The 27,425-nt window shown below is 49.7% G+C and overlaps 1 protein-coding gene and 1 pseudogene across 2 annotated transcripts; one reads left to right on the plus strand and one right to left on the minus strand.

Annotated features, from left to right (window-relative positions):
* Positions 1–765: 765 nt before the first annotated feature.
* On the minus strand, positions 766–27,425 carry RAB7B (RAB7B, member RAS oncogene family). 2 transcript variants are annotated; one of them, XM_030872818.2, is made up of 6 exons: positions 27,304–27,425; positions 19,713–19,781; positions 19,056–19,182; positions 18,117–18,332; positions 9,371–9,496; positions 766–2,766 (listed from the first exon to the last, which is right to left on the minus strand). In XM_030872818.2, the coding sequence occupies exons 2-6, from the start codon at positions 19,763–19,765 to the stop codon at positions 2,686–2,688; spliced, it is 603 nt and encodes a 200-aa protein (XP_030728678.1). In that variant the 5' UTR covers positions 19,766–19,781; positions 27,304–27,425; the 3' UTR covers positions 766–2,685. The 2 variants fall into 2 exon arrangements, with proteins under 2 accessions (XP_030728678.1, XP_060141459.1); XM_060285476.1 differs by lacking the exon at positions 27,304–27,425 and adding an exon at positions 20,026–20,112.
* Positions 24,998–25,154, plus strand: LOC115861758 (large ribosomal subunit protein eL39-like; annotated as a pseudogene).

A 27,425-nucleotide genomic window follows, 5' to 3' on the forward strand; every position in this document is an offset into this window, starting at 1 on the left:
CCCCACATCCTGCCTCTTTCTGCGAATACCTGCCCCTACTGGCTGGGAACCGAGGGTCAGTCTCAGACTCAGGAGTGGGGGAGGGGTGTGGAGCGGCCCACAGTGTTTTGGCTCAGTTCCATTTGCCCTGGAGATTGGTCACCAGCATGTCCCCTAGTCTTGATAGGAGGGATGCCGTGGGCCTCAGGTCCCCACTCTCCACCCCGCATGTGAACATTCAGTCCTGGCTCCTGACTCTGGGGAAGATTCAGAATGCGTGGTTTGGGGCACGTGGCTTTTGCAAAGACAGAACCTTTTATCTCCAAGCGGCCCAGGTGGGGCTGGCCAGGGCTCTGTCATTCCGGAGGGCACTGAAAACATAGTGCTTACTCAGGCGCAGTTTCCTGGGTGTGTGCCCCCTTCGCTCGGAAGGACCCCACGCTTGGTTTAATGATCCAGTGTCACCGTCTCGGAACGCCTCATGATTTTTGGCCAAGGGGTGGGGCATTTTCATTTTGGGCCCTGCCAATTACATCACTGTTCCTATTATACTCTTTGTTGTCTCTGTCTTCCCTTTTATTATCTTTTGAATTTTGAACTATGGGGATATTGAAAAAAAAAAAACTTTAAAAACTAAATACCACAAAAGATTAAAACGAAGAAAGACACACTTGTTATTTGTTGTGCACGTTTAGAATGGTTCCTACGTCCATTGCAGCGCACGGGCTGCTGCATACACGCCCACGCACCGCACGTCCAATCCACAGTCCGACAGACTCCTAGGAGAGCCTGTGTGATGTGCAGGGTGCCACCCCCATGAAGGACACAGAGACAAAAGTGTGCTCCAGGCCACCTGCTCCTATGTCAGGTCCATGCCGCTGCCCAGGACAAGCAATTCTTACTTCACAGCTGGGTGGGGAGAAGGGGTTCCCCAGACTTTCTTACTGACTCCCACCTCATATCTTCAGTGTCAGATGACACTTGGAAGTCATAGGCTAACATCCCCAGCTCTGCTGGGAGCTCAGGGAAGAATACTTCTGTGTAGACAGGAGACTTCTGTGGTGGGCATGGATGTGGTCATGGGAGACCCTGTGGGGTCATCTTGCCTATTCCCTTCAGGTTGGGCTCTATCTGTGTTGTTTATCGCCAGAAGAAAAAGAAGATTATGGCCGTAGAGATTGCAGGGACAGAGGCTCCATGGGCTTTCCAGGCCCCTCTTCTAGTATTTGTCACTGATGCAGATTTCTTGCCTGAATCACTGATGCTGCAGTTTTTGCTCGTCTCTCTGTAGGCTTAAGAAACTGGGATTTTCCTGCCCCACAAATCTCGAAGGGTTGAAAATGCCCAGAGCCCGAGAAGAAGCTGTGAGCATCTACACAGGAAAACTGCAGCTCTTCATGAGCCTGTGGAGCTTCCGCTTTCTGCTCTGCTGGAAGGAAAGGATCACTGCTGCCCTCTGTTGGTCGGTTGACAGAGACTCAAGGAGTCATCCAGAGGGCGGGGTCCCCTTTGCTTTTCTCTGGGACAGCAGCTTTGAGTCCTCAGGTAAATTCATCTTTTCACTGTTCCTGGCATGCAAGTTTGTCCTCGACCTGGGGCCTTGGCCCTTGCTGCAACCTCTTCTCAGAATGTTCTTTGTCGAGTTCAGGTGGCAGCCCCTTTCTCATTCTCTAGCCTTTGAGTCAATGTCACCTCCCCAGGGAAGCCTTCATGGACTACTTTGTCTGAAACAGCACCCAACCCCACCCCCTGTCCCTCTCTACCCCATTACCTTGTTTCACTTTGTTCAAGCACTTACCTGCTATTTGAAAATACCTGTTTAAATTCTGTGTTTACTGCCTCTCTCCCTCGCCAGAATGTCGGATCCAGGAGAGCAAGGTTGGTTACATTTGTCACTGGACCTCAATGCATCGTACATAGTAGATACTCAAAAATACTTGTTGAAAGAATAATAAATGTATCTCAACAAGAGCAACTGAGATTCAAGCAGAGGTTCTGGTCTTCAAAACCACACTGATGTGGGCAGGGCACATGCAACTCCCATTTGACAGATGAATAAGTTGAAGCTCAGAGAGAGTTATGGGAGTTGCCTGAGCACCAGCAGGGAGAAATGCACCAGTCCCCGGTGGGTTTTTCCTGCGCTCCCTCAGTCCTGCATTCTGGAGGGGACAAACAGGGGGTGTCCCAGGCCTGAACAGCTGCTGCCAGGGGTTGAGGTAGACCCTCACTCCCTGGCCCCGGTTACGAGGGAGCCTGAGCTGCACCCTTGTCCAAAGCTGTGCTGTGGCTCTTGGGGGTGGTGGTGGATGGGCTGAGGAAGGCCAGTCCATAGGAGAATATAACAGGACTCCAGAGAGAGCGGCCTGTCTGCAGAGATGTGCGTTCTAGAGCAGGGGTGTGGCTGGGAAGGGAGTGTGGCAAGAAAGCTGGAGTCCGCGAGGGAATCGTGACTCTTCTGGGGTTTGGCTGTGACATCCGGAGTTTCATCCAGGCTCAAGGGCCCAGCCCTGGCCTCTCTACACTCAGCCTGAGGCAGGGCCGCCCTCTGGTTCTGGGTCCAGTGCAGATGCGAGGGATTCAGGGCTCTGGCCGCAGAGCCTGGACTGCCATCTGAGCTTGGGTGGGCAGTGGGGCTGGTGGGGGCCCAGGATGACCAGGCCCTGCGCGTGCTCTGTCCCTGGGTGTGCAGAGCGGGAGTCTGGAAAGTCAGCAGCAACTGCTCTTGGACTGGTCTTCTGGTGAGAGCTTGATGGAGTCTGTGAGGTAATTCTCCAAGACGCTTCGATACTGGAGAAGGAAAAGAGGAGTCAGCGTTCGCATCCTGGCAGGCAGAGCTCCACCTGCCCTCTATTTCTTTTCCTTTTTTTTTTTTTTTTTTGCGGTATGCGGCCTCTAACTGTTGTGGCCTCTCCCGTCGCAGAGCACAGGCTCCGGACGCACAGGCTCAGCGGCCATGGCTCACGGGCCCAGCCGCTCCGCGGCATGTGGGATCTTCCCGGACTGGGGCACGAACCCATGTCCCCTGCATCGGCAGGCGGACTCTCAACCACTGTGCCACCAGGGAAGCACTGCCCTCTATTTCTTAATGGCCGATGGTGGTCTGGCTTTCTGTTCCCCCACCTTGTGCAGTTGGGAAACTGAGGCCCGGTGGGGAGGAAGTCTTCCCCGCCCCCTCCTTCCTCACCTCCTCCTCCAGCTCCTTCCCAGGAGCCCAGAGCAGGTGGGCGGCTGCATTAGAGGCCCAGGTCTCCTGACCTCCAACCAGGTCCCGTAACTTGCCATTCTCCAGAGGGGACAACTGAGGTGATGTTTGCCCTCAGGCAGAGATGATGACGGCCCACTCCTCATTTCTGCAGGAAACCTCTCCCTGCAAACGTCCCCACACCCCAACCTTCTCTCACCGTGCCCACCTCTCAACCTCCCACCATCCTCTGAACTTCCCATGTCCAGGGATCCCTCCCTAAAATAGACTCAATGTTTCTACCGGAGCTTTTTGCTTCCTTGCCCACCCTCCCAAAGTCTCCTGTCCCAACGAGGTCCAGAGGAAGCCCCTTCTCAGTCTAACAAGCCTCTCCCCACGCAGCTGGCCACTCCTCACCTATGACCCACCAGCTTGGTTCAAGGGTGAGGGCGTCCTTCCTCAAGGAGATGGGTTCTACACACTGAAGGGTCTCTTCTTCGAGGGATCACATCTCTTTCCTTGGCCAAGCCTCCCCCCAGTCTCCGAGCTCCCAGCATTCATGTTCTCCCCGCAGCCAGTGGTGTGTGTGTGAGGGCAGGTGGGTAAGTGGACATGCTGGTGCAGACCTGAGCTGGACAGAGCCCCCTGTGGGGCTGTCTGTCTGAAGTGCCCCTCTGAGGGGACAATTTCCAGAAGAGTGGTTGTGCCTTCACTGATTTTTTTCTCCTCCATGGCTCCTGGGCTCCGGCTATGGTGCCCAGCTGGCGAATGTCAACCAAACCCTTAGTGCCGGTGACTCTGGACCCCAGGAGGCTGTGTCAGACCTGCCTGCGGCACCCTCATGATGGTCACCCCCCAAGACACATGAGAAGGTCCCATGATGCCCCGTCACTCGCTGCTGCTGCCATACAGCAAGCAGTAGGTTAGCCTGACAGCACAGAGCTCAGGGCACCGGGCCTGGGACCCAGCCCTTCTTCCCACTGTTTGCTTCTTTTTTCTTTTCTTTTTCTTTTTTGCTGTATGCAGGCCTCTCACTATTGTGGCCTCTCCCGTTGCGGAGCACAGGCAAAGGACGCGCAGGCTCAGCGGTCATGGCTCACGGGCCCAGCCGCTCCGCGGCACATGGGATCTTCCCGGACCGGGCCATGAACCTGCGTCCCCTGCATCGGCAGGTGGACTCTCAACCACTGTGCCACCAGGGAAGCCCTTTGCTTCTTGAAGAGGCCCCATTTCTCACCCGCTCCCTGGTAGGGTGTCCGGGCCAGCAGAGCACCAGCTACCCTTAGTCAGCCGGGATGATGGGCCTTGAGTAGCCCTCAGCAAATTCTTTGGAGCTATTAGAATTTTATTTGTTATATATATATATATTTTTTCATTAGGAAAGATTAGTTCTGGGGAGTCAGGGGCAGTGTCTCCTAATGAAAGCCTGTCCTTCTGGGGATGTCTCCACACCCCAGTTCCATCTTCCCCTCCGCTGGGGAGGATCCTAGCCCACTGCTGGCAGAGCCGGCCCAGCGCACCACAGGCCTTCCCCAGCCCCTCACCCTGAAACAGCAGAGTCCTCCCCTGAGTTTCCTGAGGCTCCTTCCCCCAGGACTGCCCAGGTCTGCTGTGCGGGCTCGGGGCTGCACCGCCCGGGACACCATCCAGTCCTCCAGCTGGCCCCATCTGCAGGGCCCACTCACTCCACTGACAATCTGAGCCTCACAGGGAGAGATGAGGGGGAGCAGAGCATTGCTGTTTAAGTCCCTTTTTAAGCTGACTGATCCACTTCTCCCAGAAAGACAGGCTTTTGAAAAGATTCTCCTATTTTTTGTGTTTTCCTGGTCCCCCTCTCACCATAAACATCAAAGAGACCTTGCCTGGGATCAGGAACTCTCCTAGCTGGGTCTTTTGGACCCAGGGGGCAGGGCCTGTTGATTCATCACCCCTGAGTATGCCTCACCCTCACGTCCACAGAAGGCCCAGCTGGGATCATGAACAGAACCTGTGCCTTGTCCTCGAGGCCAGCCTTTGGGAGGGAGAGTCTAAGCTGAGGGCTTTCTGAGCTGCTTTGCACTTTATTCGAGGAACAAACAATGCTGCCTTTGAGGGTGTGAGAAACGCCCTCGTTCATTACACACCGGCAAAGCCTGAGGTCTTCATGCCAGCTCTCTTTACCCAATAAGAGTCACATCCTCCCCAGGTCCAAGTCAGCCCTGAGCTCTTCCCATTTATGACATCATTTCACTCGATAAGGGCATCATCTCCCTCCTCAGGTTTCCTGCAAACCTTCCAAGTCACTGGCAGTCCATTATTAGATTTCCTGTGTAATTCTTTTCTCCAGACCCCAGTCATCTTAGCAAGTATGTGCATGTCTAACTGTAAAGTAACACCATAGTGTCCTAATGCACATTTCAGTGGGGATGTGACTGTGGGAGTCTGCCCCTCCAAGCCTGGCCACCTCATAGCCCTGACTCTAGATCCTACATCCTGAGGACCTCATAAAAGTCCTATAATTTCACTAAGCTTACCTGCCTGTCAGCCTGCTTCCCTCCCGGATGTGGCAAGTTTGTCTTTCTCTAATTAATCCAAAAGGAACCGGCCTCCGTGCTGCAGTTCACGCCGGGCCCCAGCAGGGATGGTATTGCCAAGTTGGTAAGAGCAAAATCCCTTCATCCCAAATCCCCCAAAGCAGGTGGGTGTCCCTTCTTTGATTATGAGGGCATTCTTAGTCATATTTTGGAATAACTAAATACCCTAATCCTTGAAAGTGGCCAGATTGGGAAACTAACGTAACTAGCTACCTTCTCTCCTTTCAAAATGTAAACCGAGTACCTCTTCTGGCACTCTACCTGTAAGCTGCTCTTTCCATCCAGAGCTCACTGCAGAACTCAGACATTCCAAGGAACCTCAAGGAACCCCAAATGCCATGTGCTCCATTGCCTCCTCCTCGTGTGACATTTTTGCTTTCCCCTCTCTTTTCTATCTTGGTCTATAGCATCACTAATCAATCATCCCTCCGTTTGCCAAGCTAGAAACCTCGGTATCAACCTCAACAGCTCCTGATTCCTTCTCTCCTACATTTGATCATCATCAATCCCTGATGGTTCTCCCTCCAAAGTCTCTTTAATCTACCCCGTCCTTGCCGTCTTCATCCTCTCATGCCTGGACCTTTCTGAATCACCCATCAAGCGCATCCTCCCTGCAGCATGAAACTTCCCTGCTGAAAGCCCTTAGCCATAGCTTTCATTTAAAAATAGCTACCTTTTATTTAATGCCTTCTCTGTGCTACCATATTATTTTATTTAGCCCTGGCAACAGCCCCATGAGGAAGATACTATTACTTGTACTTTAAAGGGAAGGAAGTGATGGCTTAGGGGAGGCTGTATGACTTGTCAGGGACACAGTGAGTAAGAGGTAGAGCCAGGAAATAAGCCAGACCCACCCGGCTTCAGAGCCCAGCTCTTCCTACCCCAGGCTGCGGCTCCCTCCTTATTCTAGCAGCACCTCTCACGTCTTCCTCTACGAATACTCTGGGCTGGTGTGAATGAGCACATGACCTCCCTGGGAAGGAGGGGAGAGCTACTTGTAGGAAATGTCCTTGAAAACTCCTGTTTGATTTTAAAGTATAGATTTGGAAACTCCAGTTTCACCTTAAAAATCCGTGTGAGTTTTTACATTCAGTGCTCGAGTAATTATGTTTATTTTAGGGTGAAATATTTCCCTTCCAGATTTCTGAATAATAGAGACATTGCTGGAAGATGCGCCCTCCTGGCCTCCGTACTGGGCCCCTGTGTGCCCTGGGAGTCTGGTAGCGGGTCTAGAGGTCATGGGCCTACAGCATGAAGTCCAAGGTCTGGTTGGGGCTCACCAGGCCTTCATGGTCTGGTGCTGTTGGCCTTGAGAGCCCCATCGCTCACCTCGGCCCAGCGGCCCCACTTCCCTCCATGCCACGGTTCTTCCTCTTACAGACGGAGCCCACAGTGGTCCCTCACGTGAGCCCTGTGGACTCACGCCTGGGCCTCTGCCACGCCCTTCTCTCCGCCCTTCTGCGGCTCTTGCTTGTGCTTTCAACGGCCTACCGTGTCCCCCACGCAAACTGCATATGACCTTTCAACCTCCAACTCACATGTCACCTCTCTGGGCAGGCATCCTTGCCCGCCTTCGCCACCAGCACCTCTGAGTCACCTCAATGCCTTGGCTGTGTCCCCTCCCCGCCCCAGCCTATGGCACCTACCTCACTCCATGACAGTCTATCTGTTTTCTTTTTTCTTTTGTAAACCTATATGTTTTGTCTTTTCCATTATGGCCTATTACAGGATATTGACTACAGTTCCCTGTGCCATACAATAGGACCTTGGTGTTTCTCCATTCTATATATACGAGTTTGCATCTGCTAGTCCCAAACTCCCAATCCTTCCCTCCCCTCCCCCCTCCCCCTTGGCAACCGCAAGCCTGTTCTCTCTGCATGACCTCCGGTTTTGGATGCCTTACTCCTTTACCTGACCGTGGGGCCACTGAAGTCCACATCTCCAGCCCTAGCCTGACAACTCAAGAACGTTTATGGGATGGAATTATTTCCATCTTATGAGGAAATTGAGGCTCAGAGAAGTCATATGTCTTGCCCAGGGGTCCACTTGAAAGCATGAGGACGGGATCAAACCCAGGTCAGTCTGACTGCGGGTATCACACCCGTGAACGCCAAACTTCTCATCGGTAAATTTCCCCCATCATTGTGAGGGACTGACACGGGGTCGCCAATCCATTCTTTTGCCAAGTAAGGACAATGGAAAAGAAAAACAAGCAGACAAACTACCATCCACTCACATCACTGTGTCATAAAAGTGACACAGCAGGAAGGACATAGTTTCAAGAATGAAGGACACTCCTTCTCCAGAAAGGACAGTTGCTAACTACACACAGACCCTGGCTGTGGGTTGAGGGAGCTTCCCCGTGACTGAGCACCTGGCGATCACTGCACTGTGTTTGTGGAGGATCAGTGATCACGTATCACGCTATGAGGTCAAAGAGCATCCCTCACCTTCCAGGGGACGGCATGAGCAGGCACACCTGTGTCACCGACTGTGTGATAGAGCAGCACTTCTTGACCATGTGCTAGAGATAGACACCCCTCTTCTTCCTTTTAACATGACACAGTGAGGGCTGGGGGCCGGGAGGGGAAGCATGAATAATAGCACACGGGGGCAACCTCCGAGATGCAGGCAACGGGGTGTAAGGGTGGCAGGCTCGAGCCCTCTCCCTGGGCAGCTGCTAGGGGTGGCTGCTGTCCCTCTCCTTTGTGGACAACCCACAGGGCAGGGCCAGGCAGACCCGTGACAGCAGGCCCTTCCACAGAGGGGAGCCCTCCGACTGCCCATCCTCATTCGCTCCTTTCCTCAATTCAGAATCACTGCCGTGATGACCTCCCCACTTCCAAGAAGCCCACCTTGATTGCATATGGCAGAATAATGAAACATGCTGAGCCCCTCCCTGTGCAAATCTCTCACGGACCCTCTTCAGAGTTTCTGAACTCTATATCAGAATGGCATTAAAACTCTGCTAATACTTCCAGGTGACCTCCGATCTTCCTCTTCTCTCTCCCCCTTCTCTCCCCTGCAGTGTGGGCTGTGTGTCCCTCCTCTGAGGCCCCATCACCAGTCCTTGCCCACCATACAGTGCCTGCACTGCAGCCACTCCTGTGCCGATCTGTCTCCCTTATGAGAGCAAGGGACCTCGGAGCCCTGGACGGGACCTGACACACGTGACATACTCAACACATGCTTGTTGAGAGACTGCACCAAGTGGTCTACATCTATCCATCATTTTGATTGGAGGATGTCAGCAACTCCCGCAGGCTTCATTATTCCACTTGGACCAATACTTGGCACCTTGGGGCTTCCCTCCCATCAGTGAGGACTGAACTAGAGCATTACTTTTCAAACTCTTACTAAATTAGAGTCTCCAGGGGTGAGGTATCGAACTGTATTTTTTAGAAACTCCACAAATGATAACCAGCCGGATTGAGGGACCACTGATGATGGATTCTAAGGAAGCTTGATGCCTCTGGTATTCTGTGGTTCCAGAATTGGAATACTGTTGAGCCCATTCAACAGCTGATTAATTAAGATGATGAGCAATCCTGTCCCACCCTCGTCCCTCCCAATATATACTTTTCTGGATGCTCCTGAGTTGCCCCATCCTAGGGGGCAGCTGGCAGCTGCCACTCACCCTTGACAGAGCCCGACTGGCCAGCATCTCGAAGGCTTGTACCACATTGATGTCATTCTTGGCACTGACTTCAAAATAGGGAATATCCTTCTCTTTACACCAGTCTTGGGCTACCTCTTGTGGCACCTGCATGAGGGGAAGAAATGATCACTGTTCCTGTGTCCCCATCTCCACCATCCCCACCATGACTATCACCATTATCACAGTCCCACCTTCCCCACCACCACTCTCATCTATTGAGAACCTTCCATGGGTCTGTAAGTTTACAGGTGTTATTATTATTTTTAAAATTAATTAGTTAATTAATTTATTTTTGGCTGCGTTGGGTCTTTGTTGTTGTGCGCAGGCTTTTCTCTAGTTGCAGCGAATGGGGGCTACTCTTCGTTGCGCTGTGTGGGCTTCTCACTGCGGTGGCTTCTCTCGTTGTGGAGGGCGGGCTCTAGGCACATGGGCTTCAGTAGTTGCGGCTCGCGGGCTCAGTAGTTGTGGTGCATGGGCTTAGTGGCTCCGCGGCATGTGGGATCTTCCTGGACCAGGGCTCGAGCCCGTGTCCTCTGCATTGGCAGGTGGCTTCTTAACCACTGCGCCACCAGGGAAGCCCCACGTGTTATTTTTTAACATAAGCCAATGAAGTAGCTATTGTTAGCTCCATTTTACACATGAGGAGTTCGAGGACTGGAGTGTGTGGGGCTGAGCAGGGTTTGAATACAGGCCTGGAAGAATTAGAGCCCTCTGAACTATGCCATCTTCTTAAGGCCTACACTAGGAGCTTCTTCCTGCCATTGACTCCTTCCTCAGTTCCTTCAAAGGGAGGTGGACATAACAGACACTAGCCAGGGAGGGAGGACTTCCTTCTCCTGAGCTGGCTGACCAGGCCCACGCTGCTGGGCAGAGACTCAGGTCCCTGTTAACCCTTCTTCCTCGGGGTAGAGTCTTTGGAACAGTTGATAAGCTCCCACTCTGGGCCAGATACTAGGTTAGACATCTGATCCTATTAACTCACTTAATCCTCTAACAACCTTGTGAAATGCGTCTTTTTAGCTTCACTTTATAGATAAGAACACTGAGCCTCAGAGAGGTTCAGCAGCTTGCCTCAGATCACACAGCTAAGGAAGGCAGAACTTGGATCCAGCCACAGCTCAGTGGTCCCATGGCATCTGCACTGCCCTCTTCAGGGCACTGCACAAGAATTCTGCTGGTCTGTCTCTCCCACTGGACTGCAGGTTTCTTGAACTCAGGGTCAGGACTTTTAGCTCTTGGCCTGGCACCATGAACCACTCAGTACAGGCTGAATGAATACGGCTCTACCCAAATGCAAACGCCAATCACAGTTTGAGGATTAGATTGGAGAATGCTCTGGCAGCCAGTGGGTTCCTTCCAAAGACATTGGTTCCTGAGTTTAGTCTAATCAATTATTTTGGGGAAGAGGGAATGACCATATATTGATATTTGCTGTGCCTGATACTTTCTAACCATTATTTCACTTTAAGGGAGCCAAGGTTTTTCTCATGGAGAAAGAATCATTCTGCCCCTTTCCTTGAACCCAGGGCAGCCAGGGGGAGATCTGAGACTGTTCCTTGTCACATTGTCTCCTGCAGGTTCTGGAAAGCCTAGCTTACTGGGATTCAAGGAACCATCACTGTCCCCTGTCTCTTTGGCCCTTGCTGTCCTGGCCTCAGGAGTGGCAGCAGGCCCCAGGGACTCATGGCTCTCTTTCACAAAGCCTCTGTTGTCCAGTGGCATTGCTCTGGTATTGTGAGGCTCGCTTCCTAAGACTGCAGGGTAGAAACTGGGGTAGCTAAGCAGCCTGCCCTTTGGGGAGCCCAGATGACACCTCTGGTCCCCCACGCTCAGTCTCCCTGGAGCTGCTGCACTTCAGCAGAGCAGGGAGAGAGTCCAGGCCATGGTCTTGGTCTCTGATCTCTAAGGTCCTCCTGCCTTTTGGGGCGAGGGGCCCCCGAACTGGCCACAACTGCTCTGTTCTGTGGAGCATAGATGTCCTTGATCTGGTGAACAACCAAGAAGCCTAACAGATCGGGGAAAATCCTGAACTATGTGGATGAAGAATCAAGGATGGCCAAGTTGCTGATTATTATTGTCCTTACTAGTAACACACAAATAAATAATCATTAGAAATTAACATGTTATAATAATACCTTGATGGCATCTTTGGAATCCCAAAGGTTTTGCATCTTTTAAAGTTCTTTAAAAGACCTTAGGGTGGGCTTCCCTGGTGGTGCAGTGGTTAAGAATCCAACTGCCAATGCAGGGGACACGGGTTCGAGCCCTGGTCCAGGAAGATCCCACGTGCTGTGGAGTGACTAAGCCTGTGCGCCACAACTACTGAAGCCAGTGTGCCTAGAGCCCGTGCTCCGCAACAAGAGAAGACATGGCAATGAGAAGCCCGTGCACCGCAACGAAGAGGAGCCCCCGCTCGCCACGACTAGAGAAAGGCCACACGCAGCAATGAAGAGCCAATGCAGCCAAAAATAAATTTAAAGAAAGAAAGAAAAGGAATAAAAGTTTAAAAAAAAGACTTTAGGGCAAGGACTGGACTTACTCTTCTTATTGCTCCCCCTTCTTTATATCCTACTGCCACCAGCTAATGAGCATTTTTCTGGGCACATCGTTGGTGCTCAGGAGTTGCAGTAAAAATGGAAGTAAATTGCAATGAAGTCAAGTGTCTCTGCTTCTCCAAGAAGCAGGGAGATTCTTCATATGCTATGGCATGAGAAGCTGAAGCCCAGACTGGTGCCCAAGGTCACCCAGAGACAAAGCTAGGAAGACAAGCCCACACCTACAGCCCGAAGATCTCTCTGTCCCTTCTCAACCACTGACAGTGACTGGGCCTGCCCAGAGTCCGGTTATGACAGACGTTTTCTCTCACTTCTCCCCGATCATTCTCTGTCTGGTTTTTACGGAGTGATTAAATACACACTCTAGAATATCAGTTGAGATTGTGCTGCAAATTAACATTCCTTTTATATCCCTCACCTCTCCCACTCAACCTCAGAATGTCGCCCTGGGAAGAAAATGACCCACACAGCACTTTTCCCTTCCAATTCTAGTTACAGCTTCATGATTTTTAAAATCATCTTGTCTTCTTTTATTTATAAAATAACAGCTATTTATAATTTAGGCTCTGACTGTGGAAATAAACTCAGGGTGTCAGCCGTGGGGACATGGGAAGTATGAAAATTTTGAAAGTGTTACTTCCATTGATTTTGTTTTGGCTGACAATAGACTACTTTTTTTTTTTTTTTTTCGGTACGCGGGCCTCTCACTGTTGTGACCTCTCCCATTGCGGAGCACAGGCTCCGGACGTGCAGGCCCAGCGGCCATGGCTCACGGGCCTAGCCGCTCCGCGGCATGTGGGATCTTCCCAGACCGGGGCACGAACCCGTGTCCCCTGCATCGGCAGGCGGACTCAACCACTGAGCCACCAGGGAAGCCCTATACTACTTTTTAAAAATTAATTTATTTTTATTTTTGGCTGTTTTGGGTCTTTGTTGCTGTGCGTGGGCTTTCTCTAGTTGAGGTGAGCAGGGGCTACTCTTCGTTGTGGTGCGTGGGCTTCTCATTGTGGTTGCTTCTCTTGTTGCGGAGCACGGGCTCTAGGCCTGAGGGCTTCAGTAGTTGTGGCACGTGGGCTCAGTAGTTGTGGCTCGCGGGCTCTAGCACGCAGGCTCAGTAGTTGCGGTGCACGGGCTTAGTTGCTCCATGGCATGTGGGATCTTCCCGGACCAGGGCTCGAACCTGTGTCCCCTGCATTGGCAGGTGGATTCTTAACCACTGCACCACCAGGGAAGTCCCGACAATATACTATTAACATTTTACTTTCCCTGTTACAATTTGGCTTGTTCATTAAAAGTCAGATGTTTGACAAAATTAGTCCACTTTGCAGACTTTTATTTCTGATGCTTTTCCATCTCGTATGCATTTAATTAATTAATTTGTTTGTTTGTTTGCCTTTGGCCACACCACATAGCATGTGAGATCTTAGTTCCCCAGTCAGGGATTGAATCTGTGCCCCCTGCAGTGGAAGCACGGAGTACTAACAACTGGACCGCCAGGGAATTCCCTAATGTGCATTTATTTATTTATTTTTGCGGTACGCGGGCCTCTCACTGTTGTGGCCTCTCCCGTTGCGGAGCACAGGCTCCAGATGTGCAGGCTCAGCGGCCATGGCTCACGGGCCCAGCTGTTCCACGGCATGTGGGATCTTCCCAGACCAGGGCACGAACCCACGTCCCCTGCATCGGCAGGCGGACTCTCAACCACTGCGCCACCAGGGAAGCCCCTATTTATTATTTTTTCCTTTTTTTTTTTTAACCTCTTTATTGGAGTATAATGCTTTACAATGGTGTGTTAGTTTCTGCTTTATAACAAAGTGAATCAGCTCTACATATACATATATCCCCATACTTCATATGCATTTAAAATGATCAATTGTGTGTGTTAAGATTAGTGTACCGATACATCTTAAACCAATCAAAAATAACAAAGAAAACATAATCCCAATGTTATGAATCAGCAGTAAGTTAGAAACTGCCTGAGTGTAGAGCAAAGAATTCACGTCCTAGTGAATAAATTCCTTGCAGCATAGATGCTAGCAGAACTGTTCTTTCCAATAAACTAATTTTTTTTTCACTTTTACCTTGTGTAGAAGGTGTAGGGGTTTTAAGAAAAATCTAAGTCAGTAATTTCTTTAAAATTATCCTGGTGAGGTATTGATTGATTGATTGTGGTAAAATATACATAAACATAAAATTTACCATTTTAACTATATTTAAGTGTACAGTTCAGTGACATTAGTACATTCACATCTTTGTGTAACCATCACCACTGCTCATTTCCACAGCTTTTTCATCATCCCACATCTAGCATATATGTTTTAAATATTCATTTTCATTTTGTTAAGTAGGAAGAGCTTCCCGATCTTCCCAGCCCACACCTTGGAGATATTAAATTAAGGAGGGTAACAGTCACTTCCATGTATTAAGATTGCCACGTGCTTTGTAGGCATCATTGCCTATAATCCTCAAACAACCTCATGAAATCTGAGTCTGGTCTCTATTTCACAAAGAAGCTGGAACTGGCCAAGGACACACACGAATTTGAGCATGAATTTGAGCCCAGAGAAGGTGCCCCTTCCGGTGGCCCTCAGCTCTCATCCACTCAACCCTGTGCAAGCGGGGAGCGTCTCCAGCCTGGATCTCCAAGCCCAGGGTGTGCCTCTCAGCAACTGGCGGTGTCCCCTGCTGGGTCTGTGCCGTTTGAGGGCAGCCGCTTCCCAGCCTCACCTCTAGCTCCACGATCCTGGGTCTCTGGACTGAAGTCCCTCTGCTCTCCCCACTTCCAGTTCCTCCTCCCCACCTCCCTGTGCTCATTTCATGGCTGCGAGCACTTCCTTACCTCTGTTCCTCCTGCCTCCCTTCAAGCCCTTCCCTTGTCACCCTCTCCAGTGCGGGTTATTTCCACACCCTACTCAGTACAGACCCCAGAGACCTGGATGGGCTTGCCTGGGTCTTTGCTGCTTCTTTCAAACTTTTATTCTTCCTCTCTCTGCAGAGCAAAGCTCATCTCCCTGCAGCTGGGATCGGACCCCCTCTACCCCTCTGAGTCGTCACCTACGCCTCCCATCCTGCCAGGTACCCCCTGGTTCACTGAACACTTGCGATCTCGTGAAGCTTCCTCTGCATGCAGCCCCCAACGCTCACGAGAGCCTCACACTTCCTTCCCCTGTAGCCGTCTTCACCTTCTCTCCACTCAGCCTCTCCTTCCCAGGCCCAGACCCAGGGCCTCCATTGTCTGGTCTCCTTTCCCCCCCCTCCTTCTTCCCTGTTCCTCAACCTCTGACAGCCTCCTCGTTCTTCAGCCTCTTCTTGTCTCTCCTCTTTCCTCCATGGGTTCTCAGTGAGTCCCCTTGCAGCTCTGTTTTTCAGCTACTCTTGTCTGGAAAAACCTTCCATCAGGTCCCTGGCTTTTACCCCATGTACCACGGTTGAAGAAAAACACAACATAGACTCCACTTCAAACTCCTGGCCTCCTGAGCCCTTGGTGTCACCCATCACTTCTGGTCTTTGTCCCTGACTAGCCCCTTCACCCGTTGCTCTGCCCATCAGTTCTGGTCTTTGTCCCTGACTAGCCCCTTCACCCGTTGCTCTGCCCATCAGCTCTGGTCTTTGTCCCTGACTAGCCCCTTCACCCGTTGCTCTGCCCATCAGCTCTGGTCTTTGTCCCTGACTAGCCCCTTCACCCGTTGCTCTGCCCATCAGCTCTGGTCTTTGTCCCTGACTAGCCCCTTCACCCGTTGCTCTGCCCATCAGCTCTGGTCTTTGTCCCTGACTAGCCCCTTCACCCGTTGCTCTGCCCATCAGCTCTGGTCTTTGTCCCTGACTAGCCCCTTCACCCGTTGCTCTGCCCATCAGCTCTGGTCTTTGTCCCTGACTAGCCCCTTCACCCGTTGCTCTGCAGAGTGACTGGCACAGCTTCACCATGATTCTGGAGACTCCTCCTGGGCTCCCTTCTCAACAGAAGATGGTGCCTCTTATTTCACTGAGGAAACGTCGGACTCTCAGTCTTGAACTCCCTCGACTGCCCACCCCACGACTTGCAGGTATATGAAGCAAGATGTGAAATGGAAGCTTTGGCAGAGACACTACAGTGTGATCGATGCCAGGTATCAGGTTGGTTGGGAGACAGACCACCCCTGGGACCGTGCACATTTCCAAACGTTCATGACCAAGAATCTGCTAGACGACTCTAACACCCCGGCATGGAATAAAAGGATTGAAAAGGAGGCTAGAAAGGATTTTTTTGGGGGGGCGGAGAGTTGTGTTGGGGGGACACCCCTCCCAAGAGGGAGACCATGTAAGGCCTCACCTCTGGCCAAAAGAGGCCACTTGGAAAGGTTAACATATGACCCCTGGAGCTTGGTGGCTACAGTGGATTGGTATCTGATTGCATCTGAGGGATTTAAGGCAAAAGGCAACAGGGCAGAGAGAGGACAGACTGCACTGAGAACGAATTACCCTTGGCCCTACAATGGAGCCAGAATGCATGGGTGTGCCTTATGAAAGAGAGGTGGGCTCCACAGAGAGCTAGCCAGCCTGGAGCTGTTGTAAACCCCATCAGGAAGAGTGTCTGCAGGAGGAAAGGACCCCATGGAGTGGAGGATGGCTCTTAAGCTCCTATATTAGGAGTTGAGGAAGAATATGCATATGCAAGACCCTTGTCAGGGGAGGTACAGTTAAATGTTCCCAGTGGAGGCTTCTTAGGACCCAAAGGAGTAATCCACCAAGAGACAAGTTGAAATACCTGTTAGGCCCAGAGAGCACAAACTATCTTAAGACAGTACCCGTCAAATAAGGGTGTTTTCGCTTCTCCTGACCTCTTATCCCTCTTTTTCCTTCATTCCTGATGGGGTCTGAAACCAAAATTATCCTGAGAAGGGGAGGAAGTGTGGACACATAAAGTTGGCAATGAGATGCCCCTCCTAGACCACAGTGTTCTCACTTGCAGCTGGCCCCAGTGGAAAGAAGAGAGACCCCTTGGCTGTGAATGAACTTAGGACTTTGATTCTTATTTGAGATTGGATATTTGTAATTAGAGAATTGACACTAAATTTGCAACCTGAAGTTACCATAGAATTGATGACTTCTAGATTTCTATTTCCAGCACAGACTTCTCCTTTGACGTTTCATTCTTATGTGTTCTAAAGCCTACTGGTCATTCCCAATTAGTTGTTCTCCAAGCTCCTCCAACTCAGCGTGTCAGAACCAAACTCCTCTCTCTCTCTGAACAAGAGGCTCTTCTTTATGGTGGTAATAGTTTAGTTGGAAGCACCACTGTCCATTCATCCACCCACCCACGCATCATTCCAAATGATGCCTCAGTTCTCCTATCACTTTTCTCCATTTGAACACTTGTGAAAATGTGGTTCAAATATGAACCCCATTTATTTTCTCTATTTGAAACACTAAGACAACTTGTTCAGACGCTCTTTTTGGTGTCCTTTGGGCTTTGTTTGGCACAAGAGCATCTTTTATAAATTGTCTACTTTTATTCTTTTCTCATTAGTAGGCAACGATGAACAGAGCTCTACTCAATGCCACTGCAGTGGTGAACACCTACATAAGTGTGGTCACCGCAGCCATGGAGCAAGCAGATCATTTGTCAAGTGGCTGGCCAGGTGATATAGAATATGCTTAAGCTAATAAGAAATAAATACTGTATTACTACTTTCCCAGAAAATTTGTAGTTTCAAGAATTCATAACTGCAAACCCCTTATCTGACCCTGGGTAGAAATACTGTTCTACAGGTTAATTCAAATCCTACCTGCCTACTTCTGATGCCTTCATTCTTCCATTCCCTCTCTCTAGACAAAATTGCCTTCGGCTCTCGGCTCACATCATTCTATTTCTTACCTTTGTTCTTGCTGTTTTTTCAGCCTGGAACCCACTTCCTTATAGGAAGCCCTTTCTATACTCTGGGCTTAAGTAGATAGATGCCCTTTCACTATGGTCCCCAAATATCCAAGGTGTATCTCTATGATTGCTTATGATTTATCTTATTGTATCATAAGTGTCTTTAAATTATCTGCATCCATTACTAGATTGTGAAATTCTTAAGGTAAGGACCCTGCCTGATTCAACTCTGTATGTGTGGGACTTAACTCAGTGCCTGGCATATAGCCAGTCCTCACATGTTTGGTAAATGAATGAATGAATGAGTCAGCGGTACCTGCCGGTCTGCCAGATCGATCTTGTTCCCCAGCACCACCATGGGGTAGGACTGCTCCATTGGAATGGTTTTGGCCAGAACATCATCCCTCCAGGTTTCCAGGGCTTCAAAGGTCTCCAGGTCAGTGACATCAAAAGCCAGGATGCAGCCATCAGAGCCTTTGTAGAAGGTAGACACCATGGAGCGGAATCGCTCCTGTCCTCCTGTGTCCCAGATCTGGAGGGGAAGAACAGAGGCTCCATGGGACTGTGATGAGTGGCTGAAGGTATGCCCAACCAGGTCTCATCATGACAAAGCTTCCTTTTCTGGGTAGGGGGCAGATAGCCCTGGCACAGGTGCACGAGGTCCTTTCACACATGGGCATCACACACCCTGTCACCCATGTACACTACAGAATCTCTGCAGTAATATTTAACATCCCAAGAGTACTTTCACATCTGAGTCCTCATTTTCCACCTGGGGCATCAGGACAGTCATTGTTCTTCCACCTGATAGATTTGGACCTTGGGAGTGACTTGCCCAAGTCCACTTGGCAAGTTTTCCAGGGAACCTGAGCCTTAGGGTGGGGCCTCTTAATTCTGGATTAATACTCTTCCTTCTAGATCAGGGATCAGTAAATTTTTCCGTAAAGGGACATATAGTAAATAACGTAGGCTTTGCAGACTATACACCGTCTGTTGCCACTACTCAATTCTGCTGTTGTACTGTGAAAGCAACCAAAGAGACCGTGAGTAAACAAACGGGCAGGGCTGTGTTCCAATAAAACTTTATTTTCAAAAGCAGATGGCGGACCAGATTTGGCCCATGAATTAAAGTTTTCTGATCTATGCTCTAGACTCTTCTAGCTCCTGGTGCACATTGCTGTGTGAGTGGCCGTCCAGGGAATGTGGGGTGATATTCAGGTGTGTATGTTGAAGAGGGAATGAGAGGGCAGCTCACCTGTAGCTTCAAAGTTGTGTCATCCAGTATGATAATCTTGGAGAGGATGCTAGCTCCCAGTGTGGTCTGATAGTCCTCGTAAAATGTCTTGTGCACGAATCGGTGGAGGAGGGAAGTCTTTCCAACACTAAGGAAAAAACCCAGACACATGTGGACACACACACACACACACACACACATATCCATACCTTTCTCAACATCTTACCATGACCCTCTCACCACTGTCTCTCTCTGAGATTTTGAATTTCTAACATTTGCAGTTTGAGTAGCTTGCTAATACTAGGGAATGGACACAAGAAGCAGGGACCAAAGTGAGCAGAGAAGTTTGCAGAGAGCTGAGTGCCTCACAGCAAAAGGTTCAGGTCTTTCCTGTATGTGGCAGGAGGTAGGAGGGCAGAGAGATGCTAAATGGCTTGCCTAATTCACACACCTAGTTACTGCAGAGTTAAGTGCAGAGCTGGGGTCAGAAACCAGGTAGCCTGACTCCCAGTCTCTTTCTCCCATCTCAGCTCCCTTCCCTGGGGTGGAATGCCCTCCCTGGTGCCACTCTGAATCAGAAAGGGACCCATGCAAGGTGGGAGCACATACAGGACGTCTCACTGTTCTTGGGTAGGGTCTTCTTCCCAACCCCCAGACCCCGAGCTGAACTTGGCTTACCCCAGGGCTCCGATGATGATGAGCTTGAGGTCCACCTTCTTCTGAGGATTCATGGAGGGGCTTCAGAGCCTGTAGGGAAACAGAAGTCATCTACATGCTGGCCAGAGTAACCCTGTGGCCATTGTCACTGGGGCTGGTCTCTACTTTCCCCTCGTCATGTGCAGAACTCTGTCCTGGGATCGGATGGGTTTGTTCGCCAAAAGAGGCAGATGACTCAGCAACCCTTACACACCCACCTCCGCACCCCCCCTGGGGGTCTCCCTGAGGCTGGAAGGATGGTGGCCCCGCCCTGTAGGACAGGCACACCTCTTACCTTTCAGCTCTACCAACCCCGTGGAGCACCAAGGCTGGACTGGACTGAACAGAGGCCTCGCAGACAGCCTGTGTTCCAAGCCTGGAGCCAGGGATGGAGGGAAGAGGAGATGGGGGTGGGACAAGGGGTCCATTGTTAGGACTGCTGAGAGGCTTTGGATGGAAGAGTGGCCTTCCTTCAGCCCGAGGTGTTGCTGCATTGGCAGAATCAAAAGGCTCTTCTCTAATGCAGCTGGTGGGGGTGTAACTGGTACATGTTTCTGGAAAGCTGCTTGGCAGTGAGTATTGAGAGCCTTAAACATGTCCCTGCCCTCCACTTCTAGGAATTTGTCCTAAAAACATAATCTGAAACGCAGGCAAAGCCTCTTGTTCAAGAATGTTTTTTCCCAGCGTCATTTATAAACATCCAACAATAAAGAAAAAAAAATCATGGCACACGATGAACTATTAAGCAGCCGTTAAAATGGAGTTTGTGAGCATATTATAATAACGTGGGAAAACGCTTACGCCACAGGACCTAAATGAAAAACAGAAGACGCTAAACTGTACATACCATACCGCCCCCCCCCCCCCCGTATTGAAATGAATGCCTACTTGCATGGAAAAAGATCTAGAAAGAAATATATAAAAAACGTAAGTGGTTAATTCTGAGTGGTAGGAAACTATGATTTTAACTTTGTTCTCTATACTTTTTAGTACGTTCCAATTTTTTTTAACAACACACATGTCAAACATGTATTGTTCCTATAAGAGAAAAATACTTGTATGTCTGTTTTATACATATAAATTATATATGTATATATATTGTGATTATTAACAAGATAAAGCAAAACTGTCTCAGGGAATTATGCTTAACCGGCTCCTTGGTTCGACCCTTACGCGCACACACATATATACTATTCCCAACTCCTGGGTCTTCTGACCTTGGATGCGGTAGGTGCATTGAGTTAACCTTGATCTGACTCTGCCTGGTCGAGGTAGCAAAAGTTGGTCAGCTTGAACTTGCCTGGTACTGGGAAAAAGCTCTCAATTGGACGTCCTGAGGTTTTGGTTCTAATTCTCACTTTGCCACTGTGTGGCCTTGGGCCAGTTACTTCCTCTCTTTGAGTCTTGGCTTTCCAACTAGAGGATGAGCCATCTGGGCCCCAAAGACCCGAGGCCCCTTCTGGTTGAAAAATGCTTTATCTACTGGAGTGTAACTGACTGGGCCACGAGAGCCTTGCCCAGGGCAAAAGACAAAGCAAATAGGAGCCCACTCCAGGGAGTCATCAGGGGAGAAAGGAAAGGGGGGAGTGATTACAGCAGAGAGAAAATGTCAAGTGTCTCGGCAGAGGCCCCAAGAAACTGCTGTGAGAATTCAGGGCTGCGGGAGAAGCTGCCAATCCAACTGGGCCCTGAGGAAATGACACATGTAGTTGGGGGTGATATTTCCAAGGAGGAAATGAAATATCAAAGCTCTGGGAACAGGGGAGTGGAGAAGGTGGATGGTTTGCTTCAGGGAAGGGTGAGGCGAAGAGTGTGGAGAGAGAAAAGCCTAGAAAGGAAGCAAGATTAAGATGGGTCATGAATACAGACCAAGGATTCTGTCATTCATTTATTCATTCGTCAAACATTTCCCACGCTTCAGACAGGCAGAGGAAGAGAATTCAAAGTATTAACAGGGGCTGGTATTTTGTAATGGGTGTCACCGCCCAGAAGGAAACCAGCCAAGGGAGAAGTGACTCAGAAGCTTCTGAAAGGCATGTGTCTCTAAGCATCAGTTACCAGTCGGGAAGGGGAGCAAGGGTGAGCTCTTTCCTAAAGGCTTTGGTACAACCCGCTAACTTAGCCTCAAAGGCCAATAGAGTGCCCTGGAAAGGGAGTCAGGACAAAAGGGAGGCAGGGGAAGTGGGAAGGGAACCAGCATTGGCTGAGCACCTGCAGGGGCTGCTCTGTAGGGCTTAGGAAATCATGAGCTATGAGATGAGTACAACGGGGGCTCAGAGAAGCCAAGTCACTCATAACTCATCTAAGGCCCCACAGGTAGTATACGGATGAGTTAATGTGTGAGTCAAAGGCCAGAGAAGGCTGCTCTGTGCCATGTTGCCCCCTGACGTCCTGAGTTTGAACCATAGAATCTGTGTGCACAGGATCTAGGGCACTGGGTTCAGGTTTGTGAACCCCAACAAAACCCTGGTAGAGCTGTAGGGGATCGAGAGAAAGGCAGCCAAAGGGACAAGAGCCACAGTGGAAGCCAAGGGAATGGGCTGCTGAACAGGAGCCGTCGTGTGTGGACTGACCACAGGGGTCAAAAGAGCATCCTGAGGCAGAGGGGAGCAGATTCACACGTTGCCATGCGGAGTTGTCAACGCTCACACTATAAGCTAAGATTTACTCGCCTGGTGGTGTTGTAGAGCACTTTGCGAATATGCAAATAAACATATCATCGGGAGGTTAATAAATGAATACATTATTATACTACATTTAACACACATAGTACATTATTATAATGCATTTATGGCACTACTTAAGGGCTCAAGAAACGTTAGCACACAGAAATATCTTGTGGGATTGATACTACTCTTATCTCTGTTTTACCACTGAAGTGTTTAGAGAGGTGTTTAGCTCATCTCTAAAAGCACGGTCTGTAAGTGGCAGAACTGGGACTTGAATACAGGCCTGACTCCAGAGATCACACTCTTAGCTGCTAGGTCCTACTTACCGCCTTCTGTGAAACTAGAATGAGGATCACACACCCTGCCACTTGGTGCCCCTGTCGGAGAGTCTGGGGGGCTGGATGGTTCGGGTTTGACATGGTGCAGCAGAGCTGGTGTGCGTATGAAGGGAAAGCTGGGGTTGAGGGTGGGGCAGGTGGAAAGTGCATGCGTATAACAGAGGATCGATATCCACTATGTGTAAAGCACTCTACAGACAATCAAAGACAACACAGAACATAAAAGCGGGCAAAGAATACGAATAAGTAACCAGTAGAGATCTTATAAATGATAAGTAGTAACCCTTGGGAGACACTTAAACTTACTAATTTTTAAGGACATGCAAAGTTAAAAAATACCACTCTTTTACCCACCAGAGTGGCAAAAATTCAGAAGATTGATGATAATATTTAGTGTTGACAAGTGGGTGGGGGAAAACTCTTGTTTACTGCTGATAGACTCTGAATTGGCACTGTCTTTTTTGGACGGCAGTTTGACAGTATCAAAATTTAATATGCATATACCCTAGATTCTAATTCTAGGAGTCTATCCAACAGAAATACACATATGCTCAAACATACATTTTTACAAAGATAATTGCTGAAGAACATTGTAACCTAAATGTCCATCAATAAAAGACCCTTGGCCTAAATTATGATCCATACATACTCTGAAATACTAGGCAGTTTTTAAATGAGTGAAGTAATGAAGTGGAAAAATATGACAATTTAAGTGAAAAAAAATCACTGAACATTTTGTATAGTATGATCACAATTGTATAAAAACAACAACCCTGTGTGTGTGACTATATGTTTAATATTATATGTATGCTTGTCCTGCAATACATAGAAAGCTATGGATAGATACATACTAAATGATTAATAGGATGTGGGGAAAGGTAGATTAGAGGCAAGGAGCTATTGTTTTATTTTATATATGCCTTCTGTTAAAATTTGTTACACAAGTCTAAGTTGTTATTGTAATTAAAAATATCAAATAAGGCTTCCTTGGTGGTGCAGTGGTTAAGAATCCGCCTGCCAATGCAGGGGACACAGGTTTGATTCCTGGTCCGGGAAGATCCCACATGCCACGGAGCAACTAAGCCCATGAGCCACAACTACTGAAGCCCACGCGCCTAGAACCCGTGCTCCGCAACAAGAGAGGTCACTGCAATGAGAAGCCTGTGCACCGCAATGAAGAGTAAACCCCGCTCGCCACAACTAGAGAAAGCCCGCACGCAGCAATGAAGACCCAATGTAGCCATAAATAAATAAATAAATATTTTAAAAATTTAAAAAATAAAAAAAGCCTGGTGAGGACTTTTCAGTGTATGTGGCATGAAGTCCAGTTTCCTGGCTTAAATTCCTGGAATTCCTCACCACGTCTAAAAATATATATATACATCAAATAAAGACAACATTTCTTTATAAAGAGCAGGTGGAAGGATGGCAGCCCAAAGACATCTGAGTGTGACTTCCTGACAGGACAAGTCACTTTTGTGTCTGGGGCAGGAGAGAGAGGCCTCCTGGGACTCCAGAGTGATCATGAGTTTTGACGTCAGAGTTTTCATCCCACCTCCATATATTTGTGACCTTGGGAGAGTTTCTTAACCTTGGTGAGTCTGTTCCCTTGTGGGTAAAATAGACATCACTCATGGCTGTGGCTGATTCTGCAGTGTGGCATGTGTCATGCTCTTAGAGCAAATTGGAAAGACCTGGTTAAACGGTTAAACACGGTGGGGGGCAGATACCTGATTTGTAGTGCCTGCCGCTTTCTGTGGTGTAAATACTCCCACCGTGGCTGATTTCAAGCTACCAGTGTGGATCATTCTCCAGTTCACTACAGAAGGACCCCAAAGTTCATCTAGTCCGACCTCCCACCCAGTGCTTGAGCCACCTGCACCATATTCATGGAAAGATGGCCAGACTTGCCCCACAGAACTTGCCTCCACTAGGGGTGGATTTCTCCTGGAAGCCACAGAAAGAATGCTCAGTTCCTCTACTACCTGCCAGCCCTCCTGAGATTTAAAGTCTTGGAGTTTTACTTGAGTCTTTTCTTCTCCAGATTCTTATAACTCACCTCAGCCTTTACTCTGAGCCCCCTACACCCACCACTGCCCTAGTTCTTCCTCTGGCTGAGCCCTCAAAGTCTGCTGCCATGCAGATTCCCCTACACCCCACCAGAAGGACAGGGATTGGCTGGGGCTGCTATTTGCAATAGCCTGTCTCTCTCTTCCCTTCTCCATCAGCTTGGTGTGTGTGGTTGACTCTGTTCCTTGCCATGCCTTCTCACAAGACATTCAGGATCAAGCAATTCCTGGCCAGGAAACAAAAACAGAATTGTCCCACTCTCCCAGTGGATTTGCATGAAAACTGGTCATAAAATCAGGTACAACTCTAAGAGGAGATATTGGAGAAGAGCCAAGCTGGGTCTGTAAGGAATCACACACGAGACGGCCCACATATCGATGCTGTATCAAGGTCACTGGCATCTTACCATATCTAGCTGTCCACTGTCTGGACAGCAGGACATGTTCTACTGGGAAAAATGATTTTCCTCTTTGTTTCTATGCTTCTGCACTAGCAGGTTGGTTCAGTAGTAAATATGTGAGCCCTTTTGTTTGAAAAATAAAATAAAATAAAACAGCCTGGTCGTTGGTCCCAGGATAACTAGCAGCAAGAGGGTGACCAGGACTACATCACTGGCAATGGAGGGTGGCTTGAGGGTAGACACTGGATGGGCTCACCAGGGAACCACGTGCAGATTTCAGACTGTGCCTGAAGGTCCTTCTTGTAACATTTGGGCTCTGCCCTTGGCTGGGCTTTGGCAATGTCTGTCCTTTTAAGCCTCCTTCCTCCCACTCAGCTGACTCAGATACTTTAAACCAGTGCATCCTCCTAGAGGCCAGACTGAGTCATCACCCTCCACTGTTAAGTAACAGTGAAAAGCAGGTTTGCAATGCAGGGCCCCCCTTCAGCCGGCTCAGGTCTGAACAGAGCAGAGTCTGCCGGGGACTGTTCTCCACTGCACGTGGCTAACTCTTCTCCCCATCTTGCCTGGCAGGACTTCTAAGCCCTAGCCTTGCCCATCTGCCACAGCTCAGTGTAGCTCAGTGCCCAGGGAGTGAGAAAGATGCAGTTGATGCCTCCCCAGTGCCCCCACCCCATGCAACACATTCTTTTTAAAGTCAGTCTTCTAAGAACTCTTGGACCTGCTGTGTTTTTACCTTCCCACTTTGTTTCTCTCTACCCTCCTGGCCCCAACCGGGACGCAGACACAACCTTCCGCCTAAAAGAGGTGTTGGGTGAGGTGTCATTTCTGCTGACGGGGGGAGGGATGAGAGGCAGTGAGCAGGGGGGCAGCTGAGATTTCTGAAGCAGGCAAAGCCTCCCCTCCTCAGACCATCTTACCCCACGTCACTGCCTCCCCTCTCTGCTCCCACGCTTTGGAAAATAACAAATGTATCCACCCTAAAACATAAATGGGATTTACAGTCTTGAAGTAAGTTTGCCTTTGAAAAGAGGCTATCGGGGAGCATATGCCTTTATTGCCTCACAGGAAGGCTTACAAGTCTGCCTCACCCACCCAAATCCTAGCAGGTTTAGACCTGCTCTCTCTGGGAAGTGTACCCACAGCCCTGGTTTCAGGAGGCTCAGCACTCCTGTTCTTTAAGTTCTCTGGGGGTATTAGTTCTATTTCCCCAAGTAGGCTGTCAGTGCCCAGTGGGCAGGACAATGCCTCACACCTCTCAGTATCCCCCCAAAGAGTCTGACCCATGCTGGGAATACTGAGTCTTCAATAAATAGTCATCTATCCATCCATCTTTCTGTCCATCCATCCATCCATTCATCTGTCCATCGTCCATCAGTCTATCCATCCATCCAGCACATGGACTGCATGCCTACCACGCACTATGTAGGTCTGAGGATATAGGTAAGTTACTATCTCCATGTGACCTGTGGTGGGGGATTGATCTGTAAGTCCAAAGAAATTATTTTTATTCATATACAATGCTAGCAACTATAGGACACTTTGCAGTTAAAAACATGCCATCATAGCCCAGTGGATTTCAGAGTCAGGAACAGCTAGTTTGTGGCAAGCTGAGACTAACATCCGGGCCTGTCCAACGCTGCTCATTGGCTCCCCAAGCATCACAGAGCTGTGCTGAGAGGCGTATTTACAGTTTAGAACAAGAGGGACACTTTCCTACTCCAGGGGTTCCCCCTTCCCCGATGAGACCCTTGGGTTGACACGATTCCATCCCAGTAGGTGCCCTGTCAAAGTGGCGAGGAGACTCTGGGTGCTAGCAGGACACAGCCCTGCTGAAGGGCTCCGGTCTCTGGTTGGCCCTTCTCTGACTGTGCCGGCAGCTGCATCGCTTTGCTGCTGACAGCCGGCCGTGCAGAGCCCCGAGCCGGGCCCCAACTCCCCTGGCTGGGCAGGGAGTCCTTTCTGCCTTGGCTCGCTGCCACCCCCTGGGAGTTACTCAGGCGTGGGTGTTCTTTGGGCTGGATCTAAACCCTGCAGCTGACAGATTCTAAGCCTCCCTTGCCTCCACTCCTCCCTACACCCCAAAACCCAAATACCTCTGGGGCTGCTGGAATAGACGGGAACCGAGAAAACTTCCAGGGCCCTTTCAGCCTCTGACGGCAGGCGGGGATTCCCTCTGGGTCGGGGTCTCCTCTTAGAGCAGCAGTCTTGGCCGGGT

Source organism: Globicephala melas, chromosome 1, assembly GCF_963455315.2.
Source record: "Globicephala melas chromosome 1, mGloMel1.2, whole genome shotgun sequence".
NCBI lineage: Eukaryota > Metazoa > Chordata > Mammalia > Artiodactyla > Delphinidae > Globicephala > Globicephala melas.

Excerpts from the sequence above, each read along its gene's own strand:
- RAB7B (XM_030872818.2), bottom strand. The coding sequence starts at position 19,765 with ATGAATCCTCAGAAGAAGGTGGACCTCAAGCTCATCATCATCGGAGCC. Across the intron at positions 9,497-18,116 it reads TCGATCTGGCAGACCGGCAG|GTGCCACAAGAGGTAGCCCA; the intron begins GTACCGCTGACT and ends CCCCTCATGCAG. Across the intron at positions 2,767-9,370 it reads CCAGTCGGGCTCTGTCAAGG|TATCGAAGCGTCTTGGAGAA; the intron begins GTGAGTGGCAGC and ends TTCCTTCTCCAG.